Source organism: Melanerpes formicivorus, unplaced genomic scaffold (assembly GCF_026170545.1).
Source record: "Melanerpes formicivorus ecotype bairdi unplaced genomic scaffold, bMelFor1.0.p_v2 SCAF_39, whole genome shotgun sequence".
Classification (NCBI taxonomy): domain Eukaryota; kingdom Metazoa; phylum Chordata; class Aves; order Piciformes; family Picidae; genus Melanerpes; species Melanerpes formicivorus.
Window position 1 is genome coordinate 2,878,060 of NW_027142391.1, and position 27,521 is coordinate 2,905,580.

A 27,521-nucleotide genomic window follows, 5' to 3' on the forward strand; every position below is an offset into this window, starting at 1 on the left:
ACTGAGCCCTCAGCCATTGCCTCTCATCCAGAGCCTTTTACTTACTTTACAAAAAGGGAGTTTACAAAACAAAGCTTCCCTGATTCCTTCTGCCATTCTCCTTGGCCACAAAGTCACACCCCAGCTCAGCCCAGAGTCAAATGCTTCTGTGCAAACATCCTCCTCCTCCTCCTCCTCCTCCTCCTCACCATCATCATCAAAAATAAAGGTCTTCTTTTATGTACAGATAAGTTATTGGCAAGCAGGAGCCTGCAAACCTCTCTGCCTGCAGCAGCAATGCAGCACTGGTTGGACCCCCTGAACACATCAGCTGCTTTGCTTTGGGGCTTCACAGAGCCACTGAGCCCTTTTCTTCTCTTTCCTCCAAGATGGGCAAAATAAAATCCCCCTTGAAATAGGCTGGGGGAAGTCCAAAAGCATCTCAGCAGCAGCAGCAGCATTCTGTGCCTTGGCCTGGAAATGGCCTCAAAAAGAGGTGAAGGCCAGAGAGGTGCCTTGGAAGCAAAGCTGCCATCGGAGCTCCGTCGTCTCCAGGCAGCACTGGCTGCCCCCAGCCTCCTCTGGAGCTCTTCCCACGAGCAGCCAGGCTGACTTTCCTCTTGAGCACACTTCTGAAATGTGGGTGGGCCAGTCTGAAGCCACAGGCTGATTTCCTCCCCAGGCTTTAGCAGGTACAAGCTATGAGCAGGCTTTCATGAGGACTCAGCAGCTGTCCCGGAGAGCAGAAGCAGAGTCCTGCCCTCCCCAGGGTCTCACTGGGAACAAAAGGACATTGCATGAGGTCTGGATCCAGGGCACACAGATGGTTTAGCAATGAGCTTGGGGCAGTTCCTCCAGAGGACTGCCAGGCTCAGCACTGTGGTGCTCAGATGCTCCCAGGTGATGGATCCAGAGCCCTTCTCTTTGCAGCCTTCCCGTCGGCTCCTGAGGGGAGCTGCAAGCCTCCCACTTCTCCCTGCACACAAACATCTCCTTAGCTGTTCAGCTGCCCTGCCACAGAGCTCTCCTTCTTGTACCTAAATCCATTCAGCACCACTTCAGGGCAAAGCTCTGGCATTTCCACCTTGCTGGAGAAGGGCTGGAGATGCAGGTGGCTGCTGTTGTCCCTGCCAGCAGCCACTCCAGAAGGGTGAGTGTGAGCAGAGGCCTCACCTCTTCCACCTTCTTCCTGCACAACTCTGTAGTTCTCCAGGGTCAGGCTCACAGTGGGGATGGTAGGAGTGTGAGCTACTGTCAAAGTCTTTGCCCTGAGCCTTTGGTAGCAGAAGAGGAGGGACAAGACCAGGGTATCTATGAGCAGCTCAAACATCTCAACTACAGACAGCACTGAGGATCCAAACCAGAGGCTCCACTGGCTTCCCATGCTGGACAGCAGCAGGTTCTCCTGTGGAAGGAATCAAAGGGTTGTGTTTATCCCACCCAGCAGAGCTCTGGGAACAGCAAAGTCTTGCCTGTTGCCAGCAGGTCAGTCAGCTCCCATCAGGGGAGCAATCACAGCATCACCAAGGTTGGAAGAGACCTCAAAGATCATCCAGTCCAACCTGTCACCACAGAGTCCTGGGGGATGTGAAGGGTCTGGGGAACAGGGCTGAGGGAACTGGGGTTGTTTAGCCTGGAGAAAAAGAGGCTGAGGGGAGCCCTCATTGCTCTCTGTGACCCCCTGAGAGGAGGCTGGGGTGGGCTGGGGGCTGCTCTCTTCTCCCTAGTATCCAGTGACAGAAGGGATGGCCTCAAGCTGTGCCAGGAGAGGTTTAGATTGGGAAAAAGGCAAAGTGCCTTCGTTGCAGGAGTGGTCAGGCACTGGCACAGGCTGCCCAGGGGGGTGGTGGAGCCAGGAAACCTGTGGCCATGGACACTGTGGGCCCTGGTGGTGCTGGGTTGATGGTTGGACTGGGTGATCTGAGAGGCCTTTTCCAACCAAGATGATTCCATGGCTCTGTGGATTTGGTGTCTCCTCCTGAAGAGGAGCCATTCCCATCCCCTCTCCTCCAACCCCACAACCCATGAGAGGCAACAACACTTTGACCTACTGAGAGCAAAGGAGACTCATTAACAGCCTGGTAGTTGAGCTGCTTGTAGAAGATGGTCACCTTGGCAATGTCCTTCCTGCATGGGAGAAAGGCAGCAGTTAGGTGCCAGTTAGCTGCGGGGGGGAGGGTCTGGAAGGTCCTGCTGGCATTCTGCTCTCAGCTCTGCATGCTGAGTGCTAGGCAATGGCTCTCAGCACTCCCTCAAGCTTCCTTGCTGAGGGTGGTTGACATGAGCATGGGAAAAGGTGACACAAGAGACTGTTGGACAGTGGTGTGAGGACACATGAGGCATGACCCAGAAGAAAATGTTTCCCCATGAGCACAGTCAGAGGTTGGATTCCTCTCCCAAGGCAAGCAGTGGATTGCCCTACCCTGGGCAGCTTTCAGCCTCAGCTTGCCAGGGGGCTGGGCCAGCTCAGTGCAGCTCCACTGCCCCCTGGGAAGCTTGGAGCAGCTGATCCTTGGGGTCCCTTCCAGCCTGGCATGCTGGGTGATTTTCCTCTCATCCTCCCTTTCCAGCCCAACATCTACAAAGCCTGCAAGGCTGGAGGGCTAAGCCATAGCTCTAGGAGCTGTACCTGGGCAGTGACTAACCTGTGGCTGGTAGAGTTGTATCCATTCTCGTGCCTCAGAGCTTGCCGGACCCAGTCCTTGAGAGCAGAACAGAAGAGGATTAACCAGGCTGGAAAAGACCTCAGAGATCATCAAGTCCAACCTAGCACCCAGCACCATCTGATCAACTCAACCATGGCACCAAGGGCCTCAGCCAGGCTCTTCCTAAACACCTCCAGGGATGGGGACTCCACCACCTCCCTGGGCAGCACATCCCAAGGGCCAACAACTCTCTCTGGGAAGAACTTTCTCCTCACCTCCAGCTTGAACCTCCCCTGGCACAGCTTGAGACTGTGGCCTCTTGTTCTGCTGCTGCTTGCCTGGGAGAAGAGACCAACCCCCATCTGGCTACAACCTCCCTTCAGGGAGTTGGAGAGAGCAAGAAGGTCTCCCCTGAGCCTCCTCTTCTCCAGGCTAAGCAACCCCAGCTCCCTCAGCCTCTCCTCCCAGGGCTGTGCTCCAGACCCCTCCCCAGCTTTCTTGCCCTTCTCTGGACACCTTCAAGTCTCTCAATGTCCTTCTTGACCTGAGGGTCCCAGAACTGGCCACAGGCCTCCAGGTGTGGCCTGAGCAGTGCTGAGCACAGGGCACAATGACCTCCCTGCTCCTGCTGGCCACACTCTTCCTGCTGCAGGCCAGGATGCCCTTGGCCTTCTTGGCCACCTGGGCACACTGCTGGCTCGTGTTCAGCTGCTGTCAACCAGTACCCCCAGGTCCCTCTCTGCCTGGCTGCTCTCCAGCCACTCCAACCCCAGCCTGTAGTCTGTAGCCTGGGTTTTGGAGCCATTTGGTTCCTGACTCATTGTTTTCACCCCTAATTTTAATGCCCCAAGAGCCACAGGAAACACAGCAGCACTTCCAAACCCAGCAGTAGGCTGTGTGGGCTACCTGAGACTTCACTGATGGCCATTTGGCTGTCCCAGCAGACACCTTGTAGAGTGATTCCCTGATAAGAGAGAGGGAAAAAAGGGAGACTGTGATCACTGTGACTCCTGGCAGTCAAATGTGGGCACAGGAAGGAGTTTAACAGTGCTCACAGCTTGCCCAAAGAAAAGGTTAGAGGGGAAGCTCTTGAAAGGCTTGGAAGGAGCTTTGTGACTCATCTGGGAAAAGAAAATGAACAGTAAAATAAAAAAGGGAAAGGCAGAAGGGGAGGGCAGGAAAGGCCAAAAGGGAAGGGAAGGGCAGGAAAGGCCAAAAGGGAAGGGAAGGGCAGGAAAGGGCAAAAGGGAAGGGAAGGGCAGGGCAGGGAAAGGAAGGGCAAGGAAGGGCAAGGAAAGGAAAGGAAGGGAAGGGGCAAAAAGGGAAGGGAAGGGAAGGGAAGGGAAGGGAAGGGAAGGGAAGGGAAGGGAAGGGAAGGGAAGGGAAGGGAAGGGAAGGGAAGGGAAGGGAAGGGAAGGGAAGGGAAGGGAAGGGAAGGGAAGGGAAGGGAAGGGAAGGGAAGGGAAGGGAAGGGAAGGGAAGGGAAGGGAAGGGAAGGGAAGGGAAGGGAAGGGAAGGGAAGGGAAGGGAAGGGAAGGGAAGGGAAGGGAAGGGAAGGGAAGGGAAGGGAAGGGGCTAAAGGGAAGGGCAGGGAAGGGAAAGGCAAAAGGGAAGGGAAGGGCAAAAGGGAAGGGAAGGGAAGGGCAAAAGGGAAGGGCAGGGAAAGGCAAAAGGGAAGGGCAAGGAAAGGCAAAAGGGAAGGGCAAGGAAAGGCAAAAGGGAAGGGCAAGGAAAGGCAAAAGGGAAGGGCAGGGAAAGGCAAAAGGGAAGGGCAGGGAAAGGCTAAAGGGAAGGGCAAGGAAAGGCAAAAGGGAAGGGAAGGGCAAAAGGGAAGGGCAGGGAAGGGCTAAAGGGAAGGGCAGGGAAGGGCTAAAGGGAAGGGCAGGGAAAGGCTAAAGGGAAGGGCAGGGAAGGGCTAAAGGGAAGGGCAGGAAATAGGAAATAAAATCAGAGGTTTTGGAAGTCATCTTAGAAAATAAAACACAATAAACCCAGAGGGTTTTGCCTGAAAGCCAAGTCAGGAGGGAGGCTAAAATGGCTTTTAAATGCTGACAACTTCCCTTTGATGCATCCAACCCCCCAGTCTTGGATGCTGGGCTTTAAAACACTGCCTTTCCCTTTTGGGATGGCCCTCCAGTGACCAAGGGGGAGGGAGGAAAGCAGCCACAGGCACTTGGGGCTGGGCTTGGTGAACGATTTGAGCCTGATTCAGACAATGTCCTCTCTCTGCTCCTTGTTTCATCTGCCTCAGGCGGCCCTCCTGCTGCTGCCTCAGCACTGGGCTGCAGGCATCAACCTGGAGAGCCTCTGGCTGAGGAAAGACCAAAATTCCCTGGGGCACTTGGTCCCTCAATCTTTCCCTGAGCTCCCTGCCCTTCCACTTTTCCCCTGCAAGCTGCCTTGGATTGCCTTTTCTTTGCTCTGCTTTGGTGACCTACCTGCAAGGCTTGGGGCACTGGTCAAAGCAATTCAGGTGGTGGTTTCTGAGCCTGCTGTAGAGCTGGTAAAAGCAGTGACCTGGGGAAAGAGATGGGAGGAACACACTCAGGCAGTGGGAAGCTCCCACATGGAAGGCTCCCCCAAACCCTCTGCCCTCACTTGGCCTTCCCAAGGGCACCCTTCCAGCTGGCAGGGACCTGGCTGGGTCTCACTCTCACTGTGGAGTGGCTCCAGATGGTTGAGCTGATCACCCATGTGCCTTGCCTGGAAGGCTCTGCTGAGCACAGGCCAACCAGAGCACCCAGAGGAGTGAGCCCAAGCTCTGCCTTCCAGCAGCACAGCCACCAGGACTGGTGAAGGGGAAGGGCTGGGTGTGACATCCATGCCCTTGGGAAGGAGGTGTTTGATAGCACTCACATTTTTAATGCACTGGCTTAAGAGCCATGCAAAACCCACAGGGAGGTGCCTGGCACCTGGCTGGAGTCAGTGAGGGGAGGGAAAGAGCCTCAGCAGGACACAGGCACGGAGCAGAAGGGTAGCCTGGAGAAGAGGAGGCTGAGAGGAGGCCTGGAAGGAGGTGGGAGTGGGGTGGGGGTTGGCATCTTTTCCCTGTCAGCCTGGGGCAGGACAGAGGAAACAGCCTCAGCTTGCACCAGGGGAGGTTGGATAGCAGGAAAAATTTCCCTCCTGACAGAGTGGTCAGAGACTGGAACAGGCTGCCCAGGGAGGTGGTGGAGTCCCCATCCCTAGAGGGGTTCAAAACTCCTGCAGCCATGGCACCTGGGGCCATGGTGCTGTTGGGTTGATGGTTGGACTGGATGATCTTTGAGGGCTTTGCCAACCTTAATGCTTCTCTGACTCTCTAGGAGGAATCCTGCCACCAGGGACCCCCTGCAGGAAGGAGTCCCCTTCCCACAAGGGCAAGGCAAGAGGCTTTTGCTCTTACCCCATGCAGGCTGCTTGTTGTAGTCACAGTACTCAGCACCAGGAGGCAGTGGGTAGTAGTAATAGCCACAGCCACACTTTTGAACCATGATGTGCTGGAAGCAGGAATGCAAGCAGGCCTGGAGAACAAAGAAGGCACACACACACACACACACACACACACACACAGAGGATTGGATCAGCCAGAAAGCCCCAGCTGCCCAAATCTTCATTGTGCAGCATGCAGCTGCCAGGAGACAAGACACAGATGCTGACACTGCAGAGCCCAGCAGCCAGCACTGGAGGGTGAGGATGCAAAGGGTTGGCACTTTGCATTCCTTCCTTCATTTCATACCTCTAAGCCAGGTGTTGAAGTTAGTGAGGTCAGAATGACCCCAGCTCCCTTCTTCCTCATGCCCCTGGGACATCCCAACCAAACAGCCCCAAAACCCCCCAGAGCCAGGAGCAACGACTTGCACATCTGCTGGGCCAAGGGGGTCCTGCAGGAGGAGCCCAGCTGCCTTGCCTGACTCCCTGCCTGCTCTCTGGGGGCTTACAAGGAGGGGAGAGCCCCCATGCCAGGGACTGAGTTAATGCTGGGGAGGGGATTTCAACCCACCTCAGTCCCTCCCTGAGTTAATGCTGGGGAGGGGATTCCAACCCACCACAGTCCCTCCCTGAGTTAATGCTGGGGAGGGGATTCCAACCCACCTCAGTCCCCCCCTGAGTTATGTTGGGGAGGGGATTTCAACCCACCTCAGTCCCCCCCTGAGTTAATGCTGGGGAGGGGATTTCAACCCACCTCAGTCCCCCACTTAGTTATGTTGGGCAGGGGATTTCAACCCACCTCAGTCTCCCCCTGATTTAATGCTGGGGAGGGGATTCCAACCCACCACAGCCCCCCCTGAGTTAATGTTGAGGAAGGGGATTCCAACCCACCTCAGTCCCTCCCTGAGTTAATGCTGGGGAGGGGATTCCAACCCACCACAGTCCCCCACTTGATAGAACACATCCCAAGCTACAGCAGCCTGTGAGCTGCTCCTGAGAGGGGCAGGAGTGCCTCTGTCATCTCCAGCGATGAACCTGCACGGGCTCTTTGGGGCCCGAGGGGTGACTTGCTTGCCCTTCCCCCACGGTGCCTCAGCCACTCGGGCTGTACCTGCAGGGTGTAGGAGTTGTTGTACAGCAGCTTGACGTTCACATCGCGGCCATCGGTGGTGCACTTCCCGTAGTTGCCACCCAGGCGATTCACCTCATCCTGCGGGCACAGAGCAGGGAGGGCTCAGGAGCTTTCTTTTGCCCCAGATGGTCTCCAGAGCTCCCTTCGTTCTGTCACAGCGACAAAGCCCAGGGAAGCATAGGGACGGCTGGGGGCAGCTGAGCTGTATCCGGCTCACAAAGCAAGTGGAGCAAGAGGAGCAAGGCAGGAGAGTGCTCATGGGCAGCAGTGGCTCAGCCAGCAAGGAGCCAGAAAGAGCTAAGTCCCCTCTGGGTGCTTGTTCTCATCCTGACACACACATCTGTGCACAGCTGGAGCTTGATCTCTGAGGTCTTTTCCAACCTGATTGATTCTATGGGTGATAGGTTGGACTTGATGATCTCAAAGGCCTTTTCCTACCTGGTTTATCCTATCCTATCCTATCCTACCCTACCCTATCCTACCCTACCCTACCCTACCCTATCCTATCCTTATCCTTATCCCATCCCTATCCTATCCTACCCTACCCTATCCTATCCTATCCTACCCTACCCTATCCTATCCTTATCCTTATCCCATCCCTATCCTATCCTATCCTACCCTACCCTATCCTATCCTATCCTACCCTACCCTATCCTATCCTATCCTTATCCTAATCCTTATCCTAATCCTTATCCTATCCCATCCTTATCCCATCCCTATCCTATCCTATCCTTATCCTAATCCTTATCCTAATCCTTATCCTATCCCATCCTTATCCCATCCCTATCCTATCCTATCCTAATCCCATCCTTATCCTTATCCCATCCCTATCCTATCCTATCCCCATCCTTATCCCATCCCTATCCTATCCTAATCCCATTCTTATCCTTATCCTATCCCTATCCTATCCCCATCCTTATCCCATCCCTATCCTATCCTATGCTATCCTATCCTAATCCCATCCTTGTCCTTATCCCATCTCTATCTTATGCTGTCCTATCCTTATCCTAATCCTAATCCTATCCTTATCCTGACCCTATCCCTATCCTTATCCTATCCTTATCCTGTGATTCTAAGAAAGAAGGTTGTAGCCAGGTGGGGGTTGGTCTCTCCTCCCAGTCACCCAGCACCAGAACAAGAGGACACAGCCTCAAGCTGTGCCATGGGAAGTTCAGGCTGGAGGTGAGCAGAAAGTTCTTCCCAGCAAGAGAGATTGGCCATAGGGATGTGCTGCCCAGGGAGGTGGTGGAGTCCCCATCCCTGGAGGTGTTCAAGAGGGGATTGGATGTGGCACTTGAAGCCATGGTTTAGTTGTCAGGAGGTGTTAGGTCTTAGTTAATAGGTTGGACTTGATGATCCCTGAGGTCTTTTCCAACCTGGTTGATGCTGTGAGGTGTAAGAGGTGTAAGAGCCTCAGAGTCAACCAGGCCAAGCCCCAATGCATGGAGGAGCAAAATGCCCCTGGCACAATGGGAACCATCTTGCTGCCCCCATGGGAAGCTGAGAGCAGGGAAGAGGGAAAAGAGGCTTGCAGCAACAAAGAGGCACAGTCAGGAAGCAGACACCAGAGTCCCACACATCCACTGAGCCAGTGACCTGCCCCTCACTACCTCCTGCAAGCAGAAGGGCCAGGAGCAAAGCTCTGGAGCAAGAGGCTAACCTGCTGGATGCCTATGGTGGTTGCAATGCCTGGTCTGATGTCAAAGCCTTCATGCTCAAGGAATGGAGTCTGGTTGTGGTTGTGGATCATCACTTTCACACCTGCTACTGTGGACAGGAGTGGGATGTGGTCCTTCTGCTCTGCTTTCAGGATGAGGGAAAGTCCTGTGAACCAAAGGCAAGCATGCAACACCTTACTGGGGGGGGCAAAGGAGGAACACCATCACAGCCTGCACCAGCAGCTCTCAGCAAATTGCAGCCTGAGCTCCCATTTCCCTTTTCCTCACAGGCCTGGTGAGTGCTCAGGTAGCAGCTGCCTCAGCCTCTTCCCAAGCTGTGATAATCTCCTGCCTGACAAAGCAACCTTCTGCCTGCTCTAAGTTGCAGTGTGGCTGAGATGGCTTTCAGGCAGGGGTGGTTGGTGAAGCAAGCAAATACAGGACAGAATTTGTGCCCCCAGACCACAGGAGAGGGCTCCAGAAGGGTTCTAGAAGGCACAAAGATGATCCAAGGGCTGGAGCAGCTCTGCTGTGAGCACAGGCTGAGGGAGCTGGGGGTGTGCAGCCTGGAGAGAAGGCTCCAGGGGGACCTCAGAGCTGTCTGCCAGCACCTGAAGGGATCCTGCAGGAAGGCTGCAGAGGAACTTTCCCTGAGGGTGTCTAGAGACAGGGCAAGGGGGAATGGTTTGAAGCTGAGGCAGAGCAGGGTTAGAGTGGAGCTGAGGAAGTTCTTCAGTAGGAGGGTGGTGAGACTCTGGCACAGGGAGCTTGTGGCTGCCTCCTCCCTGGGGGTGCTCAAGGCCAGGTTGGATGAAGCCTTGGTCAGCTGAGTCTGGTTGAGAGGTGTCCCTGGCCATGGCAGGGAGGTTGGAGGAGATGACCTCTGAGGTCCCTTCCAACCCAACCCATTGTAGGACCCAATGATGCTCTGTCACTAAGTCAGGCACAGAAGATGTATTCAGTGCACAGCCAGATTCAATGAGCTCTAGTCCCCAGCCTGTGCCCAGTACCATACCATAAGGGATTCCTGGTTTTGTAGCTGTCCAGAAGGAGTCTGTTCCCTGGCTGTTAAAGGTGTAGCAGCTTCCAAAGACTGGGTGGTGAAAGTGAATGTAGTCACTGAAAGCAAGAGAGATTTGGAGGGGTTTAATGAGTGTAGCCTTGGCCTCTCAGTAGGATGTGCTTCGTGTTTGTGGGCATGAGCAGGAGAACAGCTCCAAGGCTAATCTCTAGGTCCTAGCCCCATGGCCTGATGGAGAAAGTTTGGTCTTCAGATGGGCAGAGGCCAACAGGATGGCACTGAACAAGTCCAAGTGCTGGGTGCTGCACTTCGGCCACAACAACCCCAGGCAGAGCTACAGGCTGGGGGCAGAGTGGCTGAGAGCAGCCAGGCAGAGAGGGACCTGAGGGTACTGGTTGAGAGCAGCTGAACAGGAGCCAGCAGTGTGCCCAGGTGGCCAAGAAGGCCAAGGGCATCCTGGCCTGCATCAGGAACAGCGTGGCCAGCAGGAGCAGAGAGGTCATTGTGCCCTGTGCTCAGCACTGCTCAGGCCACACCTGGAGTCCTGTGTCCAGTTCTGGGCTCCTCAGTTTAAGAAGGACATTGAGAGACTTAAAGGTGTCCAGAGAAGGGCAACAAGGCTGGGGAGAGGTCTGGAGCACAGCCCTGGGAGGAGAGGCTGAGGGAGCTGGGGCTGCTTAGCCTGGAGAAGAGGAGGCTCAGGGGAGACCTTCTTGCTCTCTCCAACTCCCTGCAGGGAGGTTGTAGCCAGGTGGGGGTTGGTTTTTTCTCCCAGGCAAGCAGCCCCAGAACAAGAGGCCACAGTCTCAAGCTGTGCCAGGGGAGCTTCAGGCTGGAGGTGAGGAGAAAGTTCTTCCCAGAAAGAGTAATTGGCTTCTGGAATGTGCTGCCCAGGGAGGTGGTGGAGTCCCCATCCCTGGGGGTGTTCCAGAGGGGATTGGATGTGGCACTTGGAGCCATGGTTTAGTTGTCAGGAGGTGTTGGGTGCCAGCCTGGACTTGATGATCTCTGAGGTCTTTTCCAACCTTATTGATTCTATGATTCTTCCTTTCACTCCACCCAGGGCCAAGCCTGGCAGAATGCCATCAGGTCCAGGGCTCCATTTCAGCCTCCCAAGCCCTTGAGTCCTGCTGAAATCCCAACCCCCACCTCCAGAAGAACCATACCTGGGTCTGCAGGGCTCCCCATCATACTGACAGGAGTAGACCATGTCTTCTATTTGCTCCTCATGGTCAGAGATGTTGATTATAACTGGCAGCTGGGACATGATGTTCATGTAGTGGAACCTGTACCACTCCAGAATTGCATTCATCCCAGAGGAGTAGGTCTTGTAGAAGCAGTTCCCACCTGTGGCATTGCACTGGAAGAGAAGGAGGAGGAGGAGCCACTCAGCACAGCCAGGATATGACAGGCTAAGGGTACCAGAGATGAGGAGTAAGGGCAATACTGGATACAGGGACAAGAGGGACCTCTACTCTCTTCAGACATGATCTTCTCTGATCATTGGAGTTGTCACAGAAGCACAGAATGGCTGAGTTGGGAAGGGGCCTGTGGAGGTCATCTTGCTGTGTGCTAAGCACCTTCCCTCCTGGAAGCTGACTTGGGTGTGCTGCTTCACCTCAGGGGAATGAGTGCAGGGGAAAAGAGGCAGGAGAAGAGAGCAGCAAGAGAGATTGGCCATTGGGATGTGCTGCCCAGGGAGGTGGTGGAGTCCCCATCCCTGGAGGTGCTTAGGAGGAGACTGGATGGGGTGCTTGGTGCCATGGTTTGGTTGATCACATGGTGTTGGGTGAGAGGTTGGACTTGATGATCTCAAAGGTCTTTTCCAACCTATTCTATTCTATTCTATTCTATTCTATTCTATTCTATTCTATTCTATTCTATTCTATTCTATTCTATTCTATTCTATTCTATTCTATTCCATTCCATTCCATTCCACTCTATTCCATTCCACTCTATTCCATTCCACTCTATTCCATTCCACTCTATTCCATTCCACTCTATTCCATTCCACTCTATTCCATTCCACTCTATTCCATTCCACTCTATTCCATTCCACTCTATTCCATTCCACTCTATTCCATTCCATTCCATTCCATTCTATTCTATTCCATCCCATCCCATCCCATCCCATCCCATCCCATCCCATCCCATCCCATCCCATCCCATCCCATCCCATCCCATCCCATCCCATCCCATCCCATCCACTACATTTCACTGTGGATTGTAGTCTTGCTTGCACACACAGCTTCATTTGCATCCAGCTGGGCTGGGCTGGCAAATTTAATGTGGGGAGGGAGGGGACTTTTCAACCCACCACCCAGGGCAGAGGCTGAAGGAGGCCAGAGACTTACCAGCCTGAAGCCCACGCTGGCGTGCTTCTTCCCTGCCCTGTCAGGCATTCTAAGGAGTGGGAAGTTTTGGCTCAGCTTGAAGCCAGACCTGCTGAGGTTGCCTATGTCAGGCAGGTCCTGGACATGGACGTTTCCCTCGTGCAGGTGGGACAGGCTGGCTGAGGTGTTGATGCCATAGAGGAAGGCGATGGACCGCTCCGCCATGCGATCCAGCTGGACCAGGTGCTCACTCACCAGGCCGAACCTGCAAGGGGCACAGACAGTCCTCACCTGTGGAGATCTCAGACCAAAGCACTTTGGTCTAAGAGAAGGACCTCAGGAAGTTCTTCCCCATGAGGGTGGTGAGAGACTGGCACAGGTGTCCCAGGGAGGTGGTGAAAGCCTCCTGCCTGGAGGTGTTTGCAGCCAGGCTGGAGGTGGCTGTGAGCAACCTGCTGTGGTGTGAGGTGTCCCTGCCCATGGCAGGGGGTTGGAGCTGGCTGAGCCTTGAGGTCCCTTCCAACCCTGACAGTCCTCTGATTCTATACTCAGCCCACCCAAGACTGTGCAAGATGTGTTGGAGGACAGAAGGTCTCTCCAACTGCTCCTTGCCTTCACAGAATGCCAGCTTGGAAGGGACCCCAAGGATCATCCCAAGGACCCACCACACTGGTCCAAGCTTTCCAGGTGATAGTGGAGCTGGGCCATTGTCTGTTGCCTTCCAACAGCAGCTGGTAGTGATTGAGGTCCCTTCCAACCTCAACAATTCTATGCTCTTAGGTACCCTTCCAGTCTCCATGTGTGGGGGAAGGCTTCTCTCCTGGGCCCTGCAGAGCTTGGGGTCTGTGTTAGAAAAGCCAGCAACTCATAAAGTCATAGAATGGTTTGGTTTGGAAGAGACCTTTAAAGGTCATCCAATCCAACTCCCCCCCTGCTCTCTGCAGGGACATCCCCAACTAAACCAAGTTGCTCAGAGCCCCATCAAGCCTGACCCTGAATGTCTCCAGGGATGGGGCCTCCAGCACCTCCTTGGGCAACCTGTTCCAAGTGTTCCACCACCCTCATAGTGAAGAGCTTCCTCCTAGAGTCTGACCCAAATCTACCCTGCTCTAGATTAAAGCCATTGCCCTGCTGCTGCATGCCTTTGGAAGCAGTCCCTCCCCAGCTTTCTTGTAGCCCCCTTCAGATACTGGAAGGCCACCAGAAGGTCTCCATCAGTGTCTCCATGGTGTCTATGCAGCTTCAATAAATCATTAGGGGCTCCAGCAGCCAAATTTTCCCTTGTTAAGCTCCTCCACTGGAAACCTCAGGACTTGAAGCTGTGCATCATCACCAGCTGCACAAACTGGGCTGCCTGGCAGCCAGCTGGACCAGGACTGGGAGGAGATCACAGCATTCCTTTTTTGCACATCAGTTGGAACAGCTCAGTAACTGCCTCTCCCCCTTGCTGTGTGAGCCTCACAGAACCACACTGGCTTCTGGAGGAGTTCTACTGTGTCCTTCAGGCCATGGAGCAGACTCAGCTCCAGCGTGCATCACTCCAGCCCATCAGCTGTTCCTTTAGGAAGGGCTGCACGCAGCAGGCAGGTTGGCCAGGGGAGGGAGGGATTTATCAGAGCACAGCATCAGCCCAGCAGCTTGAAGCAAGTCACAAGGCAGAGTTCCCTCTCTCCTGACTCAGTGCCTGAAATTAACTGCTACATGCTCTTGCTCAACTCCCAACAAGATCTTATCCTGAAACCAGTCTGGAAGTAACAACGGTCCCTTTCCACCTCTGGGAGGCAGAGAGACCTGCAGCTTCCTCCAGGCTGTAGCCTGAAGGTTGCTGACCCTTCCTGAACCCCTGTGACTGAAGACATGAGCAGAGCCAAGGGCAAAGCACAGCTCCCTAGAATCACAGAGCAGCTGGGGTTGGGCAAGATCTTGGAGATGACAGAGTCCAACCAAACCAGTACAGAAGTTCTTTGCTGTGGGGGTGGTGAAACCCTGGGACAGGTCACCCAGGGGGCTTGGTGGAGACATTCAAGGTCAGGCTTGATGGGGCTCTGAGCACCCTGCTCTAGCTGGGGATGTCCTTGCTTGCTGCAGAAGACCTTTAAAGGTCCCTCCCAACCCAACCCTGCCCAGCCTGGTGCTGCGCCGCATCCCTCGCGTTACCTGTAGGGGTCTAGGTTGCAGATGGTAATCGCTGGGAACATCTTGGCCTCTGAGTGCATTGACATGGTCAGGACAACAGGGTAGGCCCAGTACTGGCTGAACATGAGGGCAAACTGCCAGTACAGGATGCCAAAGCTGGCCAGCAAAAGCAGAGTCCAGAAGGCTGTTTTCATCCTGTTGCTGTCGGAGCACACGAGCCGGATGGTGCCGTGGATGGTGGTGTTCTTGCAGAAGAACTCAAACATGTCCTTGAAGGAATCATAAAACTCAATCAAGCCTTCCTCCTTCTCCTCTTCTTCTCCTCTTGCTGCTTCCTGCTCCTCCATCCTCTAAGTCTCTCTCTGCTCAACACAAAAAGAGAAAAGCAGCAGCCGATCAATCAGCTTAGCGCGTTGTGGCCGATCAGGCTGCGCCTTTAAGAGACAGCTGCTGGAACACTCTGGCCGGCAGAGCAGGGCTGTGGCAAGCAGGCTGCCAAGGAGTTTTGTGATTAGCAAGAGCTGGGGATGACTGTGAGCTGAGACTCATCTGTCCTTCCAGAGCCTGGACAGCAGGAAGGGGCATGGAGGTCAAATGTGCTGCTGCTGAAGCAACGTGACACGCTCTGCCACACACACGCTGCCTCCTCTGGCGGCAGGGCCATGCGAAGCCGAGTGACTAACGCCCTGCTGTGCGGCTTGCTTCTTTCCAAGAACACTAAGCAGCAGCCTTCCACGCTGATGCATTGTGTGGAGGAAAGGCTGAGAGCCCTGGGGCTGTTGAGCCGGGAGAAGAGCAGCCTGAGGGGGGGATCTGCTCAGTGCTCAGCCGGGGGATGGGTCCAGACTCTTCTTAGTGGGAGGATACAAACTAGAACATTAGTTAAGCTGAGGTAGTTTAGCCAGCACAGACTGAGGACTTCTTTTGTGCCCACAGATTTCACCCAGCACAGACTGAGGACTCCTTTAGTGTCCACAGATTTCACCCAGCACAGACTGAGGACTTCTTTTATGCCCACAGATTTCACCCAGCACAGACTGAGGACTCCTTTAGTGCCCACTGATTTCACCCAGCACAGACTGAGGACACCTTTAGTGTCCATAGATTTCACCCAGCACAGACTGAGGACTCCTTTAGTGCCCACTGATTTCACCCAGCACAGACTGAGGACACCTTTAGTGTCCATAGATTTCACCCAGCACAGACTGAGGACTCCTTTAGTGCCCACAGATTTCACCCAGTACAGACTGAAGGCACCTTTAGTGCCCACATATTTCACCCAGCACAGACTGAAGGCACCTTTAGTGCCTCACCCAGCACAGACTGAAGACTTCTTTTATGGTCACAGATTTCACCCAGCACAGACTGAGGACTTCTTTTATGCTCACAGATTTCATCCAGCACAGACTGAGGACACCTTTAGTGCCCACAGATTTCACCCAGCACAGACTGAGGACTTCCTTTGTGCCCACAGATTTCACCCAGCACAGACTGAGGACTTCTTTTGTGCCCACAGATTTCACCCAGCACAGACTGAGGACACCTTTAGTGTCCATAGATTTCACCCAGCACAGACTGAGGACTTCTTTTATGCCCATAGATTTCACCCAGCACAGACTGAGGACTCCTTTAGTGTCCACAGATTTCACCCAGCACAGACTGAGGACACCTTTAGTGTCCACAGATTTCACCCAGCACAGACTGAGGACTCCTTTAGTGCCCACTGATTTCACCCAGCACAGACTGAGGACACCTTTAGTGCCCACAGATTTCACCCAGCACAGACTGAAGACACCTTTAGTGTCCACAGATTTCACCCAGCACAGACTGAAGACTTCTTTTGTGCCCACAGATTTCACCCAGCACAGACTGAGGACTCCTTTAGTGCCCACTGATTTCACCCAGCACAGACTGAGGACACCTTTAGTGCCCACAGATTTCATCCAGCACAGACTGAGGACACCTTTAGTGCCCACAGATTTCACCCAGCACAGACTGAGGACACCTTTAGTGTCCACAGATTTCACCCAGCACAGACTGAGGACTCCTTTTATGGTCACAGATTTCACCCAGCACAAACTGAGGACTTCTTTTATGCTCACAGATTTCACCCAGCACAGACTGAGGACTTCTTTTATGCTCACAGATTTCACCCAGCACAAACTGAGGACTTCTTTTATGCTCACAGATTTCACCCAGCACAGACTGAGGACACCTTTAGTGTCCATAGATTTCACCCAGCACAGACTGAGGACTCCTTTAGTGCCCACAGATTTCACCCAGCACAGACTGAGGACTCCTTTAGTGCCCACAGATTTCACCCAGCACAGACTGAGGACTCCTTTAGTGCCCACAGATTTCACCCAGCACAGACTGAGGACACCTTTAGTGCCCACAGATTTCACCCAGCACAGACTGAAGACTTCTTTTATGGTCACAGATTTCACCCAGCACAGACTGAGGACTTCTTTTATGCTCACAGATTTCACCCAGCACAGACTGAGGACATCTTCCTAGGTCTGAGCAGCAGATTAGGACACAGGGTTAATGCTGACATACTTCCACTCACTGAACATGAGAGCAAGCCCTGTAATGCTTTGAGTTTCCAACATTACAGCACTCTCTGAATCACCCCACCTATTATGCTATTAAGAGAGGTTTACTGAGTACAACCTTCTGGTTCAACCTTAACTCCAAATCAGGAAGAGAGCTTTGAAGCCAAGGAGTGAACAAATAGCTCCAGAGTGGTTGCAAGTGGGCTACAGGCTGATGAAATCCAAGTTATCACTGAATTATGGACCTTGAGGGCTTTGGTGGTGGCTGTGTGAGGTTACCACAGCTCAGCACACACACAGTGGTGCCCTGCCCTGTGATCACCTCCAACCAGACCTCTCCATTTCAAACCAGCTTTACTTCACAGTTCCCTGGAACAGGATACCTCATGTGGAAGGATATCTGAGAGTTCCAAGCTGCTAAGTCAACCTCTTCAGTGCTGGAAAGAGCAGGAGTAAGCCTTCCCCCTCCCAAAAAAGAGAGGAATATACAAGATCAGCTTTAAAACAGGCCCCCAAAAGGTGTACTTTGTGATGAGGAAACCCCAGTTCATCACAAGGTATTACCCCCAAAGCCCCACCACAGGTGCCACAGCTGCATTTTCTCTTTAACCACAGCACAAAATCAACTCCAAGGGCTGTGCAGCTCCTCTGCACTTTGCTAATCAAGCAAGGACCAAGAATCCATCCCACTTCTTGGGTGCATTTGCCATGGCCCAAGCACAGGGAGTTAAATAGATAAATAAATACTCAAATAAAGAGTGAAATAGTTAGAAATAGGGGGAAAAAAAAGCAGGGGAAAAGGAAAAGAAGGGAAAAAAAGGGTAAAGAATGAAAGTGGGAAAGGAAGGATTCATTCCCCCCCCCCAAACACTTCTCCTGCAGCTATTTGCTACTTCCCCCCAGAGCCACCATGCTCTGAACAAATTCTTCCCAGCCAGCCTTACACCTGAATGTTTCTCCAGTCCCAAAGAGCTGCCTGGTAACCCCAGGGAGGAAGCCATGGTGGCCTTGCTGCCCCTTCTGGGGACACATTCTTGTTTTCCCAGCTGAAATTCTTAGGCTGGTTTTTATGCCCAGCCTTTAACCAGGTGAGCTTTGAGGTCCCTTCCAACCTAAACCAGGCTATGGTTCTGTGGTGCCCTGATGTTGTGGGTCTGTGGTCCTGTGGTGCCCTCATGCTGTGGGTCTGGGGTGCTCTGATGCTGTGGGTCTGTGGTCCTGTGGTGCCCTCATGCTGTGGGTCTGGGGTGCTCTGATGCTGTGGGTCTGTGGTCCTGTGGTGCCCTCATGCTGTGGGTCTGTGGTGCTCTGATCTGTGGTGCCCTGATGCTGTGGGTCTATGGTTCTGTGGTGCTCTGATGCTGTGGGTCTATGGTTCTGTGGTGCCCTGATGCTGTGGGTCTATGGTTCATGTGGTGCTCTGATGCTGTGGGTCTGTGGTCCTGTGGTGCCCTCATGCTGTGGGTCTGTGGTCCTGTGGTGCCCTCATGCTGTGGGTCTGTGGTCCTGTGGTGCCCTCATGCTGTGGGTCTATGGTTCTGTGGTGCTCTGATGCTGTGGGTCTGTGGTGCCCTGATGCTGTGGTTCTATGGTGCTCTGATGCTGTGGGTCTGTGGTTCTATGGTGCTTTGATTCTGTGGTTCTGTGGTGCCCTGATGCTGTGGGTCTGTGGTGCCCTGATACTGTGGGTTTGTGGTTCTGTGGTGCTCTGATGCTGTGGGTCTGTGGTTCTATGGTGCTTTGATTCTGTGGTTCTGTGGTGCTCTGATGCTGTGGGTCTGTGGTGCTCTGATGCTGTGGGTCTGTGGTGCTCTGATGCTGTGGGTCTGTGGTGCTCTGATGCTGTGGGTCTGTGGTGCTCTGATGCTGTGGTTCTATGGTGCTCTGATGCTGTGGTTCTATGGTGCTCTGATGCTGTGGTGCCCTGATGCTGTGGGTCTGTGGTCCTGTGATGCTCTGATGCTGTGGGTCTGTGGTGCTCTGATGCTGTGGTTCTATGGTGCTCTGATGCTGTGGTTCTATGGTGCTCTGATGCTGTGGTGCCCTGATGCTGTGGGTCTGTGGTCCTGTGATGCTCTGATGCTGTGGGTCTGTGGTGCTCTGATGCTGTGGGTCTGTGGTGCTCTGATGCTGTGGTTCTATGGTGCTCTGATGCTGTGGGTCTGTGGTCCTGTGATGCTCTGATGCTGTGGGTCTGTGGTGCTCTGATGCTGTGGGTCTGTGGTGCTCTGATGCTGTGGTTCTATGGTGCTCTGATGCTGTGGGTCTGTGGTCCTGTGATGCTCTGATGCTGTGGGTCTGTGGTGCTCTGATGCTGTGGGTCTGTGGTGCTCTGATGCTGTGGGTCTGTGGTGCCCTGATGCTGTGGGTCTGTGGTGCCCTGATGCTGTGGGTCTTTGGTTCTGTGGTGCCCTGATGCTGTGGTCCTGTGGTGCTCTGATTCTCTGACCTTACTCAGATCTTTCATTCCCATTTTATTTCCACAAGAGCAAATGAAAATAAGCCTGCAGTGCACAGGAAGGACTAAACTGAACAAGTCCTTAAATATTCACAGCTTTAGGCAGAAAATTGTGTGAGGCTAAAGCAGGGCCCTTTAATTCTGTGCTGCTGCATTCACCTCACTGCTCAGCCTGGCTTTAAGTGAGGAAAAGGAGATTAAAAGGTAACAGTTGGCAAAAGTGCATGCTAAATCACACTTATCAAGCACCCCATGTATAATTTGGACTCTAAAAATCATAGAGCCATAGAATTGTCAGGGTTGGAAGGGACCTCAAGGCTCAGCCAGTTCCAACCCCCCTGCCATGGGCAGGGACACATCACACTACAGCAGGTTGCTCACAGCCACCTCCAGCCTGGCTGCAAACACCTACAGGGATGAGGCTTCCACCACCTCCCTGGGCAGCCCTCATGGGGAAACATCCAACCCACAGCTTGCAGAGTCTCTGTCTGGGTTTTCAAGGCTCCTGCTTGTTCATTCCTACCATTTGAATCTGCATTCTTAAGGTAACTAGAATGAAAAAGCATAGGATAAAAGACAGACAGAGAGGAGAGAAAGACAGAGAGGAGAGAAAGACAGAGAGGAGAGAAAGACAGAGAGGAGAGAAAGACAGAGAGGAGAGAAAGACAGAGAGGAGAGAAAGACAGAGAGGAGAGAAAGACAGAGAGGAGAGAAAGACAGAGAGGAGAGAAAGACAGAGAGGAGAGAAAGACAGAGAGGAGAGAAAGACAGAGAGGAGAGAAAGACAGAGAGGAGAGAAAGACAGAGAGGAGAGAAAGACAGAGAGGAGAGAAAGACAGAGAGGAGAGAAAGACAGAGAGGAGAGAAAGACAGAGAGGAGAGGAAGACAGAGAGGAGAGGAAGACAGAGAGGAGAGGAAGACAGAGAGGAGAGGAAGACAGAGAGGAGAGGAAGACAGAGAGGAGAGGAAGACAGAGAGGAGAGAAAGACAGAGAGGAGAGAAAGACAGAGAGGAGAGAAAGACAGAGAGGAGAGAAAGACAGAGAGGAGAGAAAGACAGAGAGGAGAGAAAGACAGAGAGGAGAGAAAGACAGAGAGGAGAGAAAGACAGAGAGGAGAGAAAGACAGAGAGGAGAGAAAGACAGAGAGGAGAGAAAGACAGAGAGGAGAGAAAGACAGAGAGGAGAGAAAGACAGAGAGGAGAGAAAGACAGAGAGGAGAGAAAGACAGAGAGGAGAGAAAGACAGAGAGGAGAGAAAGACAGAGAGGAGAGAAAGACAGAGGGAAAGACAGGCAGACAAGCCAAACAACTGAACAAATAGCAAAAAGCAAAGCCCCAGAGGGAACCTTTCAAAACCCACCGGTGTGCAGGGGAGCAGAGCATCCTCTCCCTGCTGGTTTCCCAGCTCAGCCCACCACTAATTTCTTTAATGCAGCAATTGAAGCCAGGGACTTAGCAAGACATTTAACAGCAGCAAGAGTGACCCCTTGCCGGCGGTAAGAGCCTGGAGAGAGGCTGCAGGTCATTAGAATGTCAGTGGAAGTCATAAAGCAGCGGCACTCAAGCGCATGTTTGTCTCTAATCACCGCAGCTCAACGCTCAGCACAGCCTGACCGCTGAGAAGTGAAGCTCCTGCAGTCAAACACCTACCCCTGTGCCCAGGGATCCATAGGCACACATGGAATCAGAGAACTGTCAGGGTTGGAAGGGTACCTCAAGGATCAGCCAGTTCCAACCCCCCTGCCACAGGCAGAGATACTTCACACTAGCTCAGATTGCTCACAGCCACCTCCAGCCTGGCTGCAAACACCTCCAGGCAGGAGGCTTCCACCACCTCCCTGGGCAGCCTGTGCCAGGCTCTCACCACCCTCCTGGGGAACAACTTCTTCCTAACACCAGTCAGACACATCTGCAGAAACACACAGCAGAACAACTGAGCCCAACCCCCCAGGCACCCCTCGGTACCTTGGCAGAGATCCTATCTTTGAGTCTTTGGAGGAGTTTGTCTATAATCACAGCAGCAAAAGGCTCAGCACATCCTGCACACTGACAAGTGAAGGTCCTGCAGCCAAACACCTACCCATGTGCCCAGGGATCTATAGCCACACATGGACTCAGAGAATTGTCAGGGTTGGAAGGGACCTCAAGAATCAAGCAGTTCCAATCCCCCTGCCCAGGCAGAGATACTTCACACCACAGCAGGTTGCTCACAGCCACCTCCAGCCTGGCTGCAAACACTTCCAGGGATGAGGCTTCCACCACCTCCCTGGGCAGCCTGTGCCAGTCTCTCACCACCCTCCTGGGGAAGAACTTCTTCCTAACCCCAGTCAGACACATCAACAGAAACACACAGCAGAACAATTAAGACCAAACCCCCCAAATCCCCCCCACAGTACCTTGGCAGAGAGCCTATCTTTGAGTCCTTGGGGGAGCCACCAAAGTCAGCCTTCAGCCTTCCCCTGAGCAGAAGCCAAGCCTTGGTGCACAGCTTTCCAGTTGCCTTTTCTAACTGGAGATAGCCTGGGAGCTGTCCAGCCTTTATGGATCAAATTGATGACATCAAGAGGGGCAGGACTTCAGCAACAGATCATGCAAATTGTTCAAGGTATGATCCAAGGAATAATGGGAGGGGAAATGAACTGGACAAACAAGTTAACATTGAGGTTATGCTCGAGTTAAGGTAGGCTTGAGTGGTGCTGGGGTGTGTGTGGGGGTTGATTCTTGGGGGTTATTTTGTTTGGTGGGGTTCCCCCCCCCAGAGGCTAGAACAGCTTTTGAGCCACAGTTTCTACATCTACCCAGGGAAGTAACCATGGATCATAGCATCATAGAACTGTCAGGGTTGGAAGGGACCTCAAGGCTCAGCCAGTCCCAACCCCCTCTGCCATGGGCAGGGACACCTCACACCACAGCAGGTTGCTCACAGCCACCTCCAGCCTGGCTGCAAACACCTCCAGGCAGGAGGCTTCCACCACCTCCCTGGGCAACCTGTGCCAGGCTCTCACCACCCTCCTGGGGAACAACTTCTTCCTCACAGCCAATCTCAATCTCCCCACTTCTAGTTCTGCTCCATCCCCCCCAGTCCTATCACTCCCTGACACCCTCAAAAGTCCCTCCCCAGCTTCTTTGTAGCCCCCTTCAGATCCTGGAAGGCCACAAGAAGATCTCCTTGGAGCTTTCTCCTCTCCAGACTGCACAACCCCAACTCCCTCAGTCTGTCCTCACAGCAGAGCAGCTCCAGCTCTCTGCTCATCCTCGTGGCCCTTCTCTGGGCACCTTCCAGCCCCTCCAGATCCTTCCTGTAGCAGAGAGTCCAGAACTGGACACGGTGCTGCAGGTGGGGTCTCAGCAGAGCAGAGCAGACCCCACCTGGAGTACTGCTCCAGTTCTGCTGAGCTTCTCCCCACCCCGAACTTTCCCACCACAAGGAAGCAGCATTCTGCCTCCCTCTCCTGGTTTCTGGAGGCTTGCATGATCAGTGCTAATTGAAGCCATTAAAGGTTTCCAAAGGTGTGCTTGAGGAATTGCATACCTCAGTGTAATCTCAAGTGATCAGCTGCTCTGTTGAGGGCACACACGTGGCAGTGGATTCCTTCCTGCTTCCCCAAGGACATTGCTCATCCCCTGGCGTGCAACCCCCACAAGCCAGCAAGGATTTTTCCCTTGGGACTTGGGAAAGAGACTTCAATCAGCTGGGGAGAGGCAGAGCAGAACACCCTGCTTTTGTAATCCCCTGTGGAGTTGGAGCTTGCAGAAGTCTGCAGAAGCAGTGCAGCAGCAGCAGATTCATCATTCTGGGGCTGCTCAAACACAATCACCTCTGGTGGCTTGCATCATTGGTACTGACATCAGCCTGCTTGGAAAACAGCTCTGCAAGTGGTTTTGCAAGCAGCTGGTGATATGAACATGTTCATGCTCTGGCTCTGGCTGATGTTCAGAGCTCCAGATCAGAGCAGCAGAGCTCCTGCCTGCCTTCCACCACGGCTTGGATTTGCTCTTAGGTGGGGAGTAGGGAAAGGCTCTCAGCTACCAAAGAGAATGGACTGAATTCACAGAGGAGGGAGAAAGGACAAAGATCAGGGTTTGGTTTCAACCTCTGAGGTCTGTGTGGCAGTTTTAGGCTATGCCTTTACCATCTTTTCACAGATCTTGAGCAGAAAAGCAGGAAAATGTTAAAGGCATAGCCTGAAACTACCACAGCTGGGTTTACAATCTCCAGGGTTGGGTTTCAATCTCCAGGGCTGGGTTTCAATCTCCAGGGCTGGGTTTCAATCTCCAGGGCTGGGTTTCAAGCCTGTTTAAACTTTTAACCAGTGCTTTGTGCTGGATTTTCTTGTTAGAAGATCCAAGCCTGTAGCAGATCCATCCCAAGGTTCAAACCTATTGCTCTAAAGGATGTGACTGCTGTCAGCCAGCTGCTAGGGATGTGGTTCACTTCTCTGGCTTTAGACCCCAAAGGAAACACCCCAAAGTGTTTGGAAAACGGTCTGAACCTTTTAAAGAGCCAACCTTTTGGGGTGGGAGAATGAAACTTTTGCTTAAGACAACCTCCAGCTGGCTCTTGAGTGACCTCCTACAGCACAGCCACTTCCCACCGAGTGCTGAGCTGCTGCTGAGTGAAGTTCTCCTTTCAAAACCCTTAGACCAAAAACCTGCCTCTGTCACATCCACTTCTTTGTCCCCCACCCTTCTTTTTCTCTCTCTCTCTCTCTCTCTCTCCCTTCATTTGACATTGTGCAACAGCAAATGGCAACAATAAAATCCTTGACAATGAAATGGTTGCACAATGAGACCTGCACCAGGCAGAACTCTGTTGCTTCATTATGGCTGCAGGCTTCGGCGCAGGGATTCGCTGGCAGCACATCAGAACAAAACCTTCTTGAGCCAGGCAGGAATTTTTCCTGCAGGAAATGGAGAAGAAGAACTGGATGTGCAGACAGGGCTGTCCCTCGAGCAAGATCACCATTTCTGTTGGCACTTGCTGGTTTGTCATCCCTGTAAGCTGGGCTTTTGTCATCCTAGGAGCTGGGCTCTTGTCATCCTGTAAGCTGAGCTAGGCAGAGAACTTTTATGCTGGTGAAAACTAACTAACTAACAAACAAACAAACTAACTAACTAACTAACTAAACTGGGGTTTTGGAAGGAGATTTGGGTGATAACATTCATGATAAAGTCCTGTTTCAGTGGTGCAAAAAACCAAGGGCTATGCTCTAATTCTTCCCACTGGATCAGGGAATGTTTGTTGGTGCTCCTGCTGCTTGCAGTGGAGGCAAGGAGGGAGAGCACTGCACGCCCTCCCCCCCCCCCCCCCCCCCCCCAGAGAGCAGCAGTAAGTGTCAGTGGTTTGAAGGCACCCTCTGGACATCTTTCCACAGAAGGATGCTTCCCACACTGGAAGTTTCCAGCCCCCTGTCACAGATTTATTGATTTGTAGATTCATGGAATGGGTTGGAAGGGACCTTCAAGATCATCCAGTTCCAACCCCTCTGCCATGGGCAGGGACACTTCCCACCAGCCCAGGTTGCTCAAAGCCTCATCCAGCCTGGCCTTGAACACCTCCAGGGAGGGGGCATCCAGGAACTCCCTGGGCAACTTGTTCCAGGGTCTCCCCACCCTCACTGGAAAGAATTTCTTCCTAATCTCCAGTCTAACTCTGCCCTCCTCCAGTCTAACTCTGCCCTCCTCCAGTCTAACTCTGCCCTCCTCCAGTCTAACTCTGCCCTCCTCCAGCCTAACTCTGCTGTCACATTCTAAAGGAGCTGTACAAAGCCCATCCCCGATCCTTGGCTCTGCACTAGCCTTGATTTTTGTGCATGCTCAAAAGGCTGACAATAAAGCCCTCTCCTAGCTGACAGAGTGCTGAGACAGACTGGGAGAATCAGAAGAAATGCCACCTCAGAGTGTACAAATGTGGCTCTGGGTAGGTGCCTTAATATCAGCACCAGCCCAGAGTAACAGCAGAGAGGCACAAAGAGTCTCCTGCAGGCAGAGAGAAGAGACTTCAGCTGCAAAAGAGTTACTCAGGGGCTTCCTATTGCTTGCAGAATGGACTCAGGCACTTAGGGAAGGCTACCACCAGGCAGCCTCGTTCCTTTTTTAAGTCCTTGACTGTTTTCTTACAGCTGCTGCAAGGAGAAGTTTTGCTTCCTATAGAGCAAACCTCTCTCACAGAGCAAACCTCTCTCCTCACACTGATTCTGGCTCTCAGTGGACACTTAGCAGAGGAGCAGCACAGCCAACATCCAGCATGCAGAGCATTCACTGTCTGCCCCTTATGACCATAGAATGGCAGGGGCTGGAAGGGCCCTCTAGGAGAACATTGAGTCCAACCCCCCTGCCAGAGCAGGGCAGGTCACACAGGGACACTCCAGATAGGTTTTGAGAGTCCCCTGAGAAGGAGACTCCACCACCTGAGAGGGTGGGCAGCCTGCTCCAGCATCCTCACACCAAAGAAGTTTCTCCTCCTGTTGAGGTGGAACTTGAGTGAAAGAGTCAGCGATTCAAGAGGAGAAGCTCAGCAATGATCTGCAGCCAGCCCCTCCTGCTGGGCCTGGCTAGCCCTCCAGAGCTCAAAAGTGACTGTTTTGCTCAATCTCATTTGAGATGTCCCAACCAAGAGGTGCCACAGTGTCTGGACATCTGGTGAGAACACTGAAGGGCAGGGAGGTGAGTCTGACCAGACAGATCAGAATGCCTTTCCTAATCATGTCAATCACACTTTGGGGCTTTCAGAGGAGCAAGAGAGGACACTTCAACTCCTCCTTCAGGAAGACTTTCCCAGCTGCTTAAAAAACTGCTTGCAGCTGAGAGGCCTGAAATGAATTACCAAACTGAAAGGAACCATCAGGCCCTCCCCATCCCCTCCAATTTCCAGCAGCTTTCCCTGCTGCCATACCACAGGGCAAACTTCCCTGGCATTTGCTGCCCACTGACCACACAGACTTGCAGTCATTCACTTTTCAGCCATTAACTTTCTCCTTTGTTGCTTTTGTTTCATGCCATGCTCTCTCACACCACTGCCTCATCATCTGCTCTCATCCCTCAGCTCCTCTGTGCCTCCTGGAGCTTCTCCACTTTCCCCCCAGCTCCCCTCCTCTGTGCTGTTCTTCAGTCTGAGCTGAGCAAAGGAGCTTTTGGCACCCCCTCCCTCGAGCAGTGGAAGGGCCATGCAGCAGATCCTGCACCCTCCTGCCTCCAGCAGGCATTGCAAAGCCACAGCTGCACCTTGATCTTTAGCAAGCCTTGCTTTACTCACGTCACTTGCTGCTGCTGCTGCTGCTGCATGAATGGAGTTTATGCTCCTGGAGAGCTCCAGGTTACTCTGCCAAACCATCTTCCCACATTTTCTCTCGTGACACAGGGCAGCAGCATCCCCATCCAGCTTTCCTCTCCCTGAAATCCGTCTGTGGCTTGTCCCCTCTGGTTTGCTGGAAACTCCCTCACAGGGCTTTCTTCATGGCCACTGGATGAGCCAGTCTATTCCTCCTCCTCCTCCTCCTCCCACAAACTTCTGTGGGCAGCTCTAGGAGGAGGAAACTCCCAGTCTTCCCTCTGCATTGTGCTGTGCATGGACTTGAGCTGGCATGCAGCAGGCTCTGCCTCCTGTAGTTTCCCCCAGCTCTTCCTAGCCAGAGCCACTTGGTTGTCTTTTCAAAGCAGGACACAAAGCTGGCTCCCTGCTGGCCCGCTGGGAGCGAGGAGCAGCGCTCAGATGCGCTGTGGTAGTGCTGACAGCTTGGCTCAGTCCTATGCAAGAGGCAGAACAAAAGCAGTCCCTGCCCTGGAGAGCCTCCAAACGTTGCTTAATGTCTCCTTTTAATCCTGCCCCAAATGTTCCTGAACTGACTCTGGTTTTCAGGTGTTTTCTTTGTCTCCTGGGTTGCAGCTGTGTTCACCAAAGTGTCTTCTGGGGCTGCCACCGTTCACTGCTTGGCTTGTCTGGTGGTTTTTTGAGCCATGGCTGAGGGAATTTCTATCTTGGGACCACAGTGAGCTATGCCTGCAGAAATAGGATAGCAATGGTGTGCCTTGGTGTGCACTGGCTTGCATCTAGCCAAAGCAGCTGGAGGTGCTGCAAAGGCTGCCAGACCTGCTGGGTGGAATGTGGTAGAATCAGAGAATGTTAGGGTTGGAAGGGACCTCAAGGCTCAGCCAGTTCCAATCCCCCTGCCATGGGCAGGGACAGCTCACAC

General features: G+C 53.2%; 1 protein-coding gene across 2 annotated transcripts; it reads right to left on the reverse strand.

Annotated features, from left to right (window-relative positions):
• Positions 1-27,061, reverse strand: SCNN1D (sodium channel epithelial 1 subunit delta). 2 transcript variants are annotated; one of them, XM_068158283.1, is made up of 13 exons: positions 26,585-27,061; positions 14,337-14,677; positions 12,201-12,444; positions 11,013-11,206; positions 9,841-9,944; positions 8,828-8,991; positions 7,147-7,245; positions 6,010-6,127; positions 5,063-5,141; positions 3,531-3,588; positions 2,625-2,680; positions 2,031-2,106; positions 1-1,384 (listed from the first exon to the last, which is right to left on the reverse strand). In XM_068158283.1, the coding sequence occupies exons 2-13, from the start codon at positions 14,660-14,662 to the stop codon at positions 974-976; spliced, it is 1,929 nt and encodes a 642-aa protein (XP_068014384.1). In that variant the 5' UTR covers positions 14,663-14,677; positions 26,585-27,061; the 3' UTR covers positions 1-973. The 2 variants fall into 2 exon arrangements, with proteins under 2 accessions (XP_068014384.1, XP_068014385.1); XM_068158284.1 differs by lacking the exon at positions 26,585-27,061 and adding an exon at positions 21,726-21,818.
• Between the last annotated feature and the right edge of the window lie 460 nt (positions 27,062-27,521).

Bases quoted from the DNA above. Each gene is read 5' to 3' on its own strand.
- SCNN1D (XM_068158283.1), bottom strand. From the start codon at position 14,662: ATGGAGGAGCAGGAAGCAGCAAGAGGAGAAGAAGAGGAGAAGGAGGAA. The intron at 9,945-11,012 runs GTATGGTTCTTC...TCTTGCTTTCAG, and splicing joins GGGGAGCCCTGCAGACCCAG to TGACTACATTCACTTTCACC. The intron at 3,589-5,062 runs GTAGGTCACCAA...CTCTCTTATCAG, and splicing joins CAGTGCCCCAAGCCTTGCAG to GGAATCACTCTACAAGGTGT.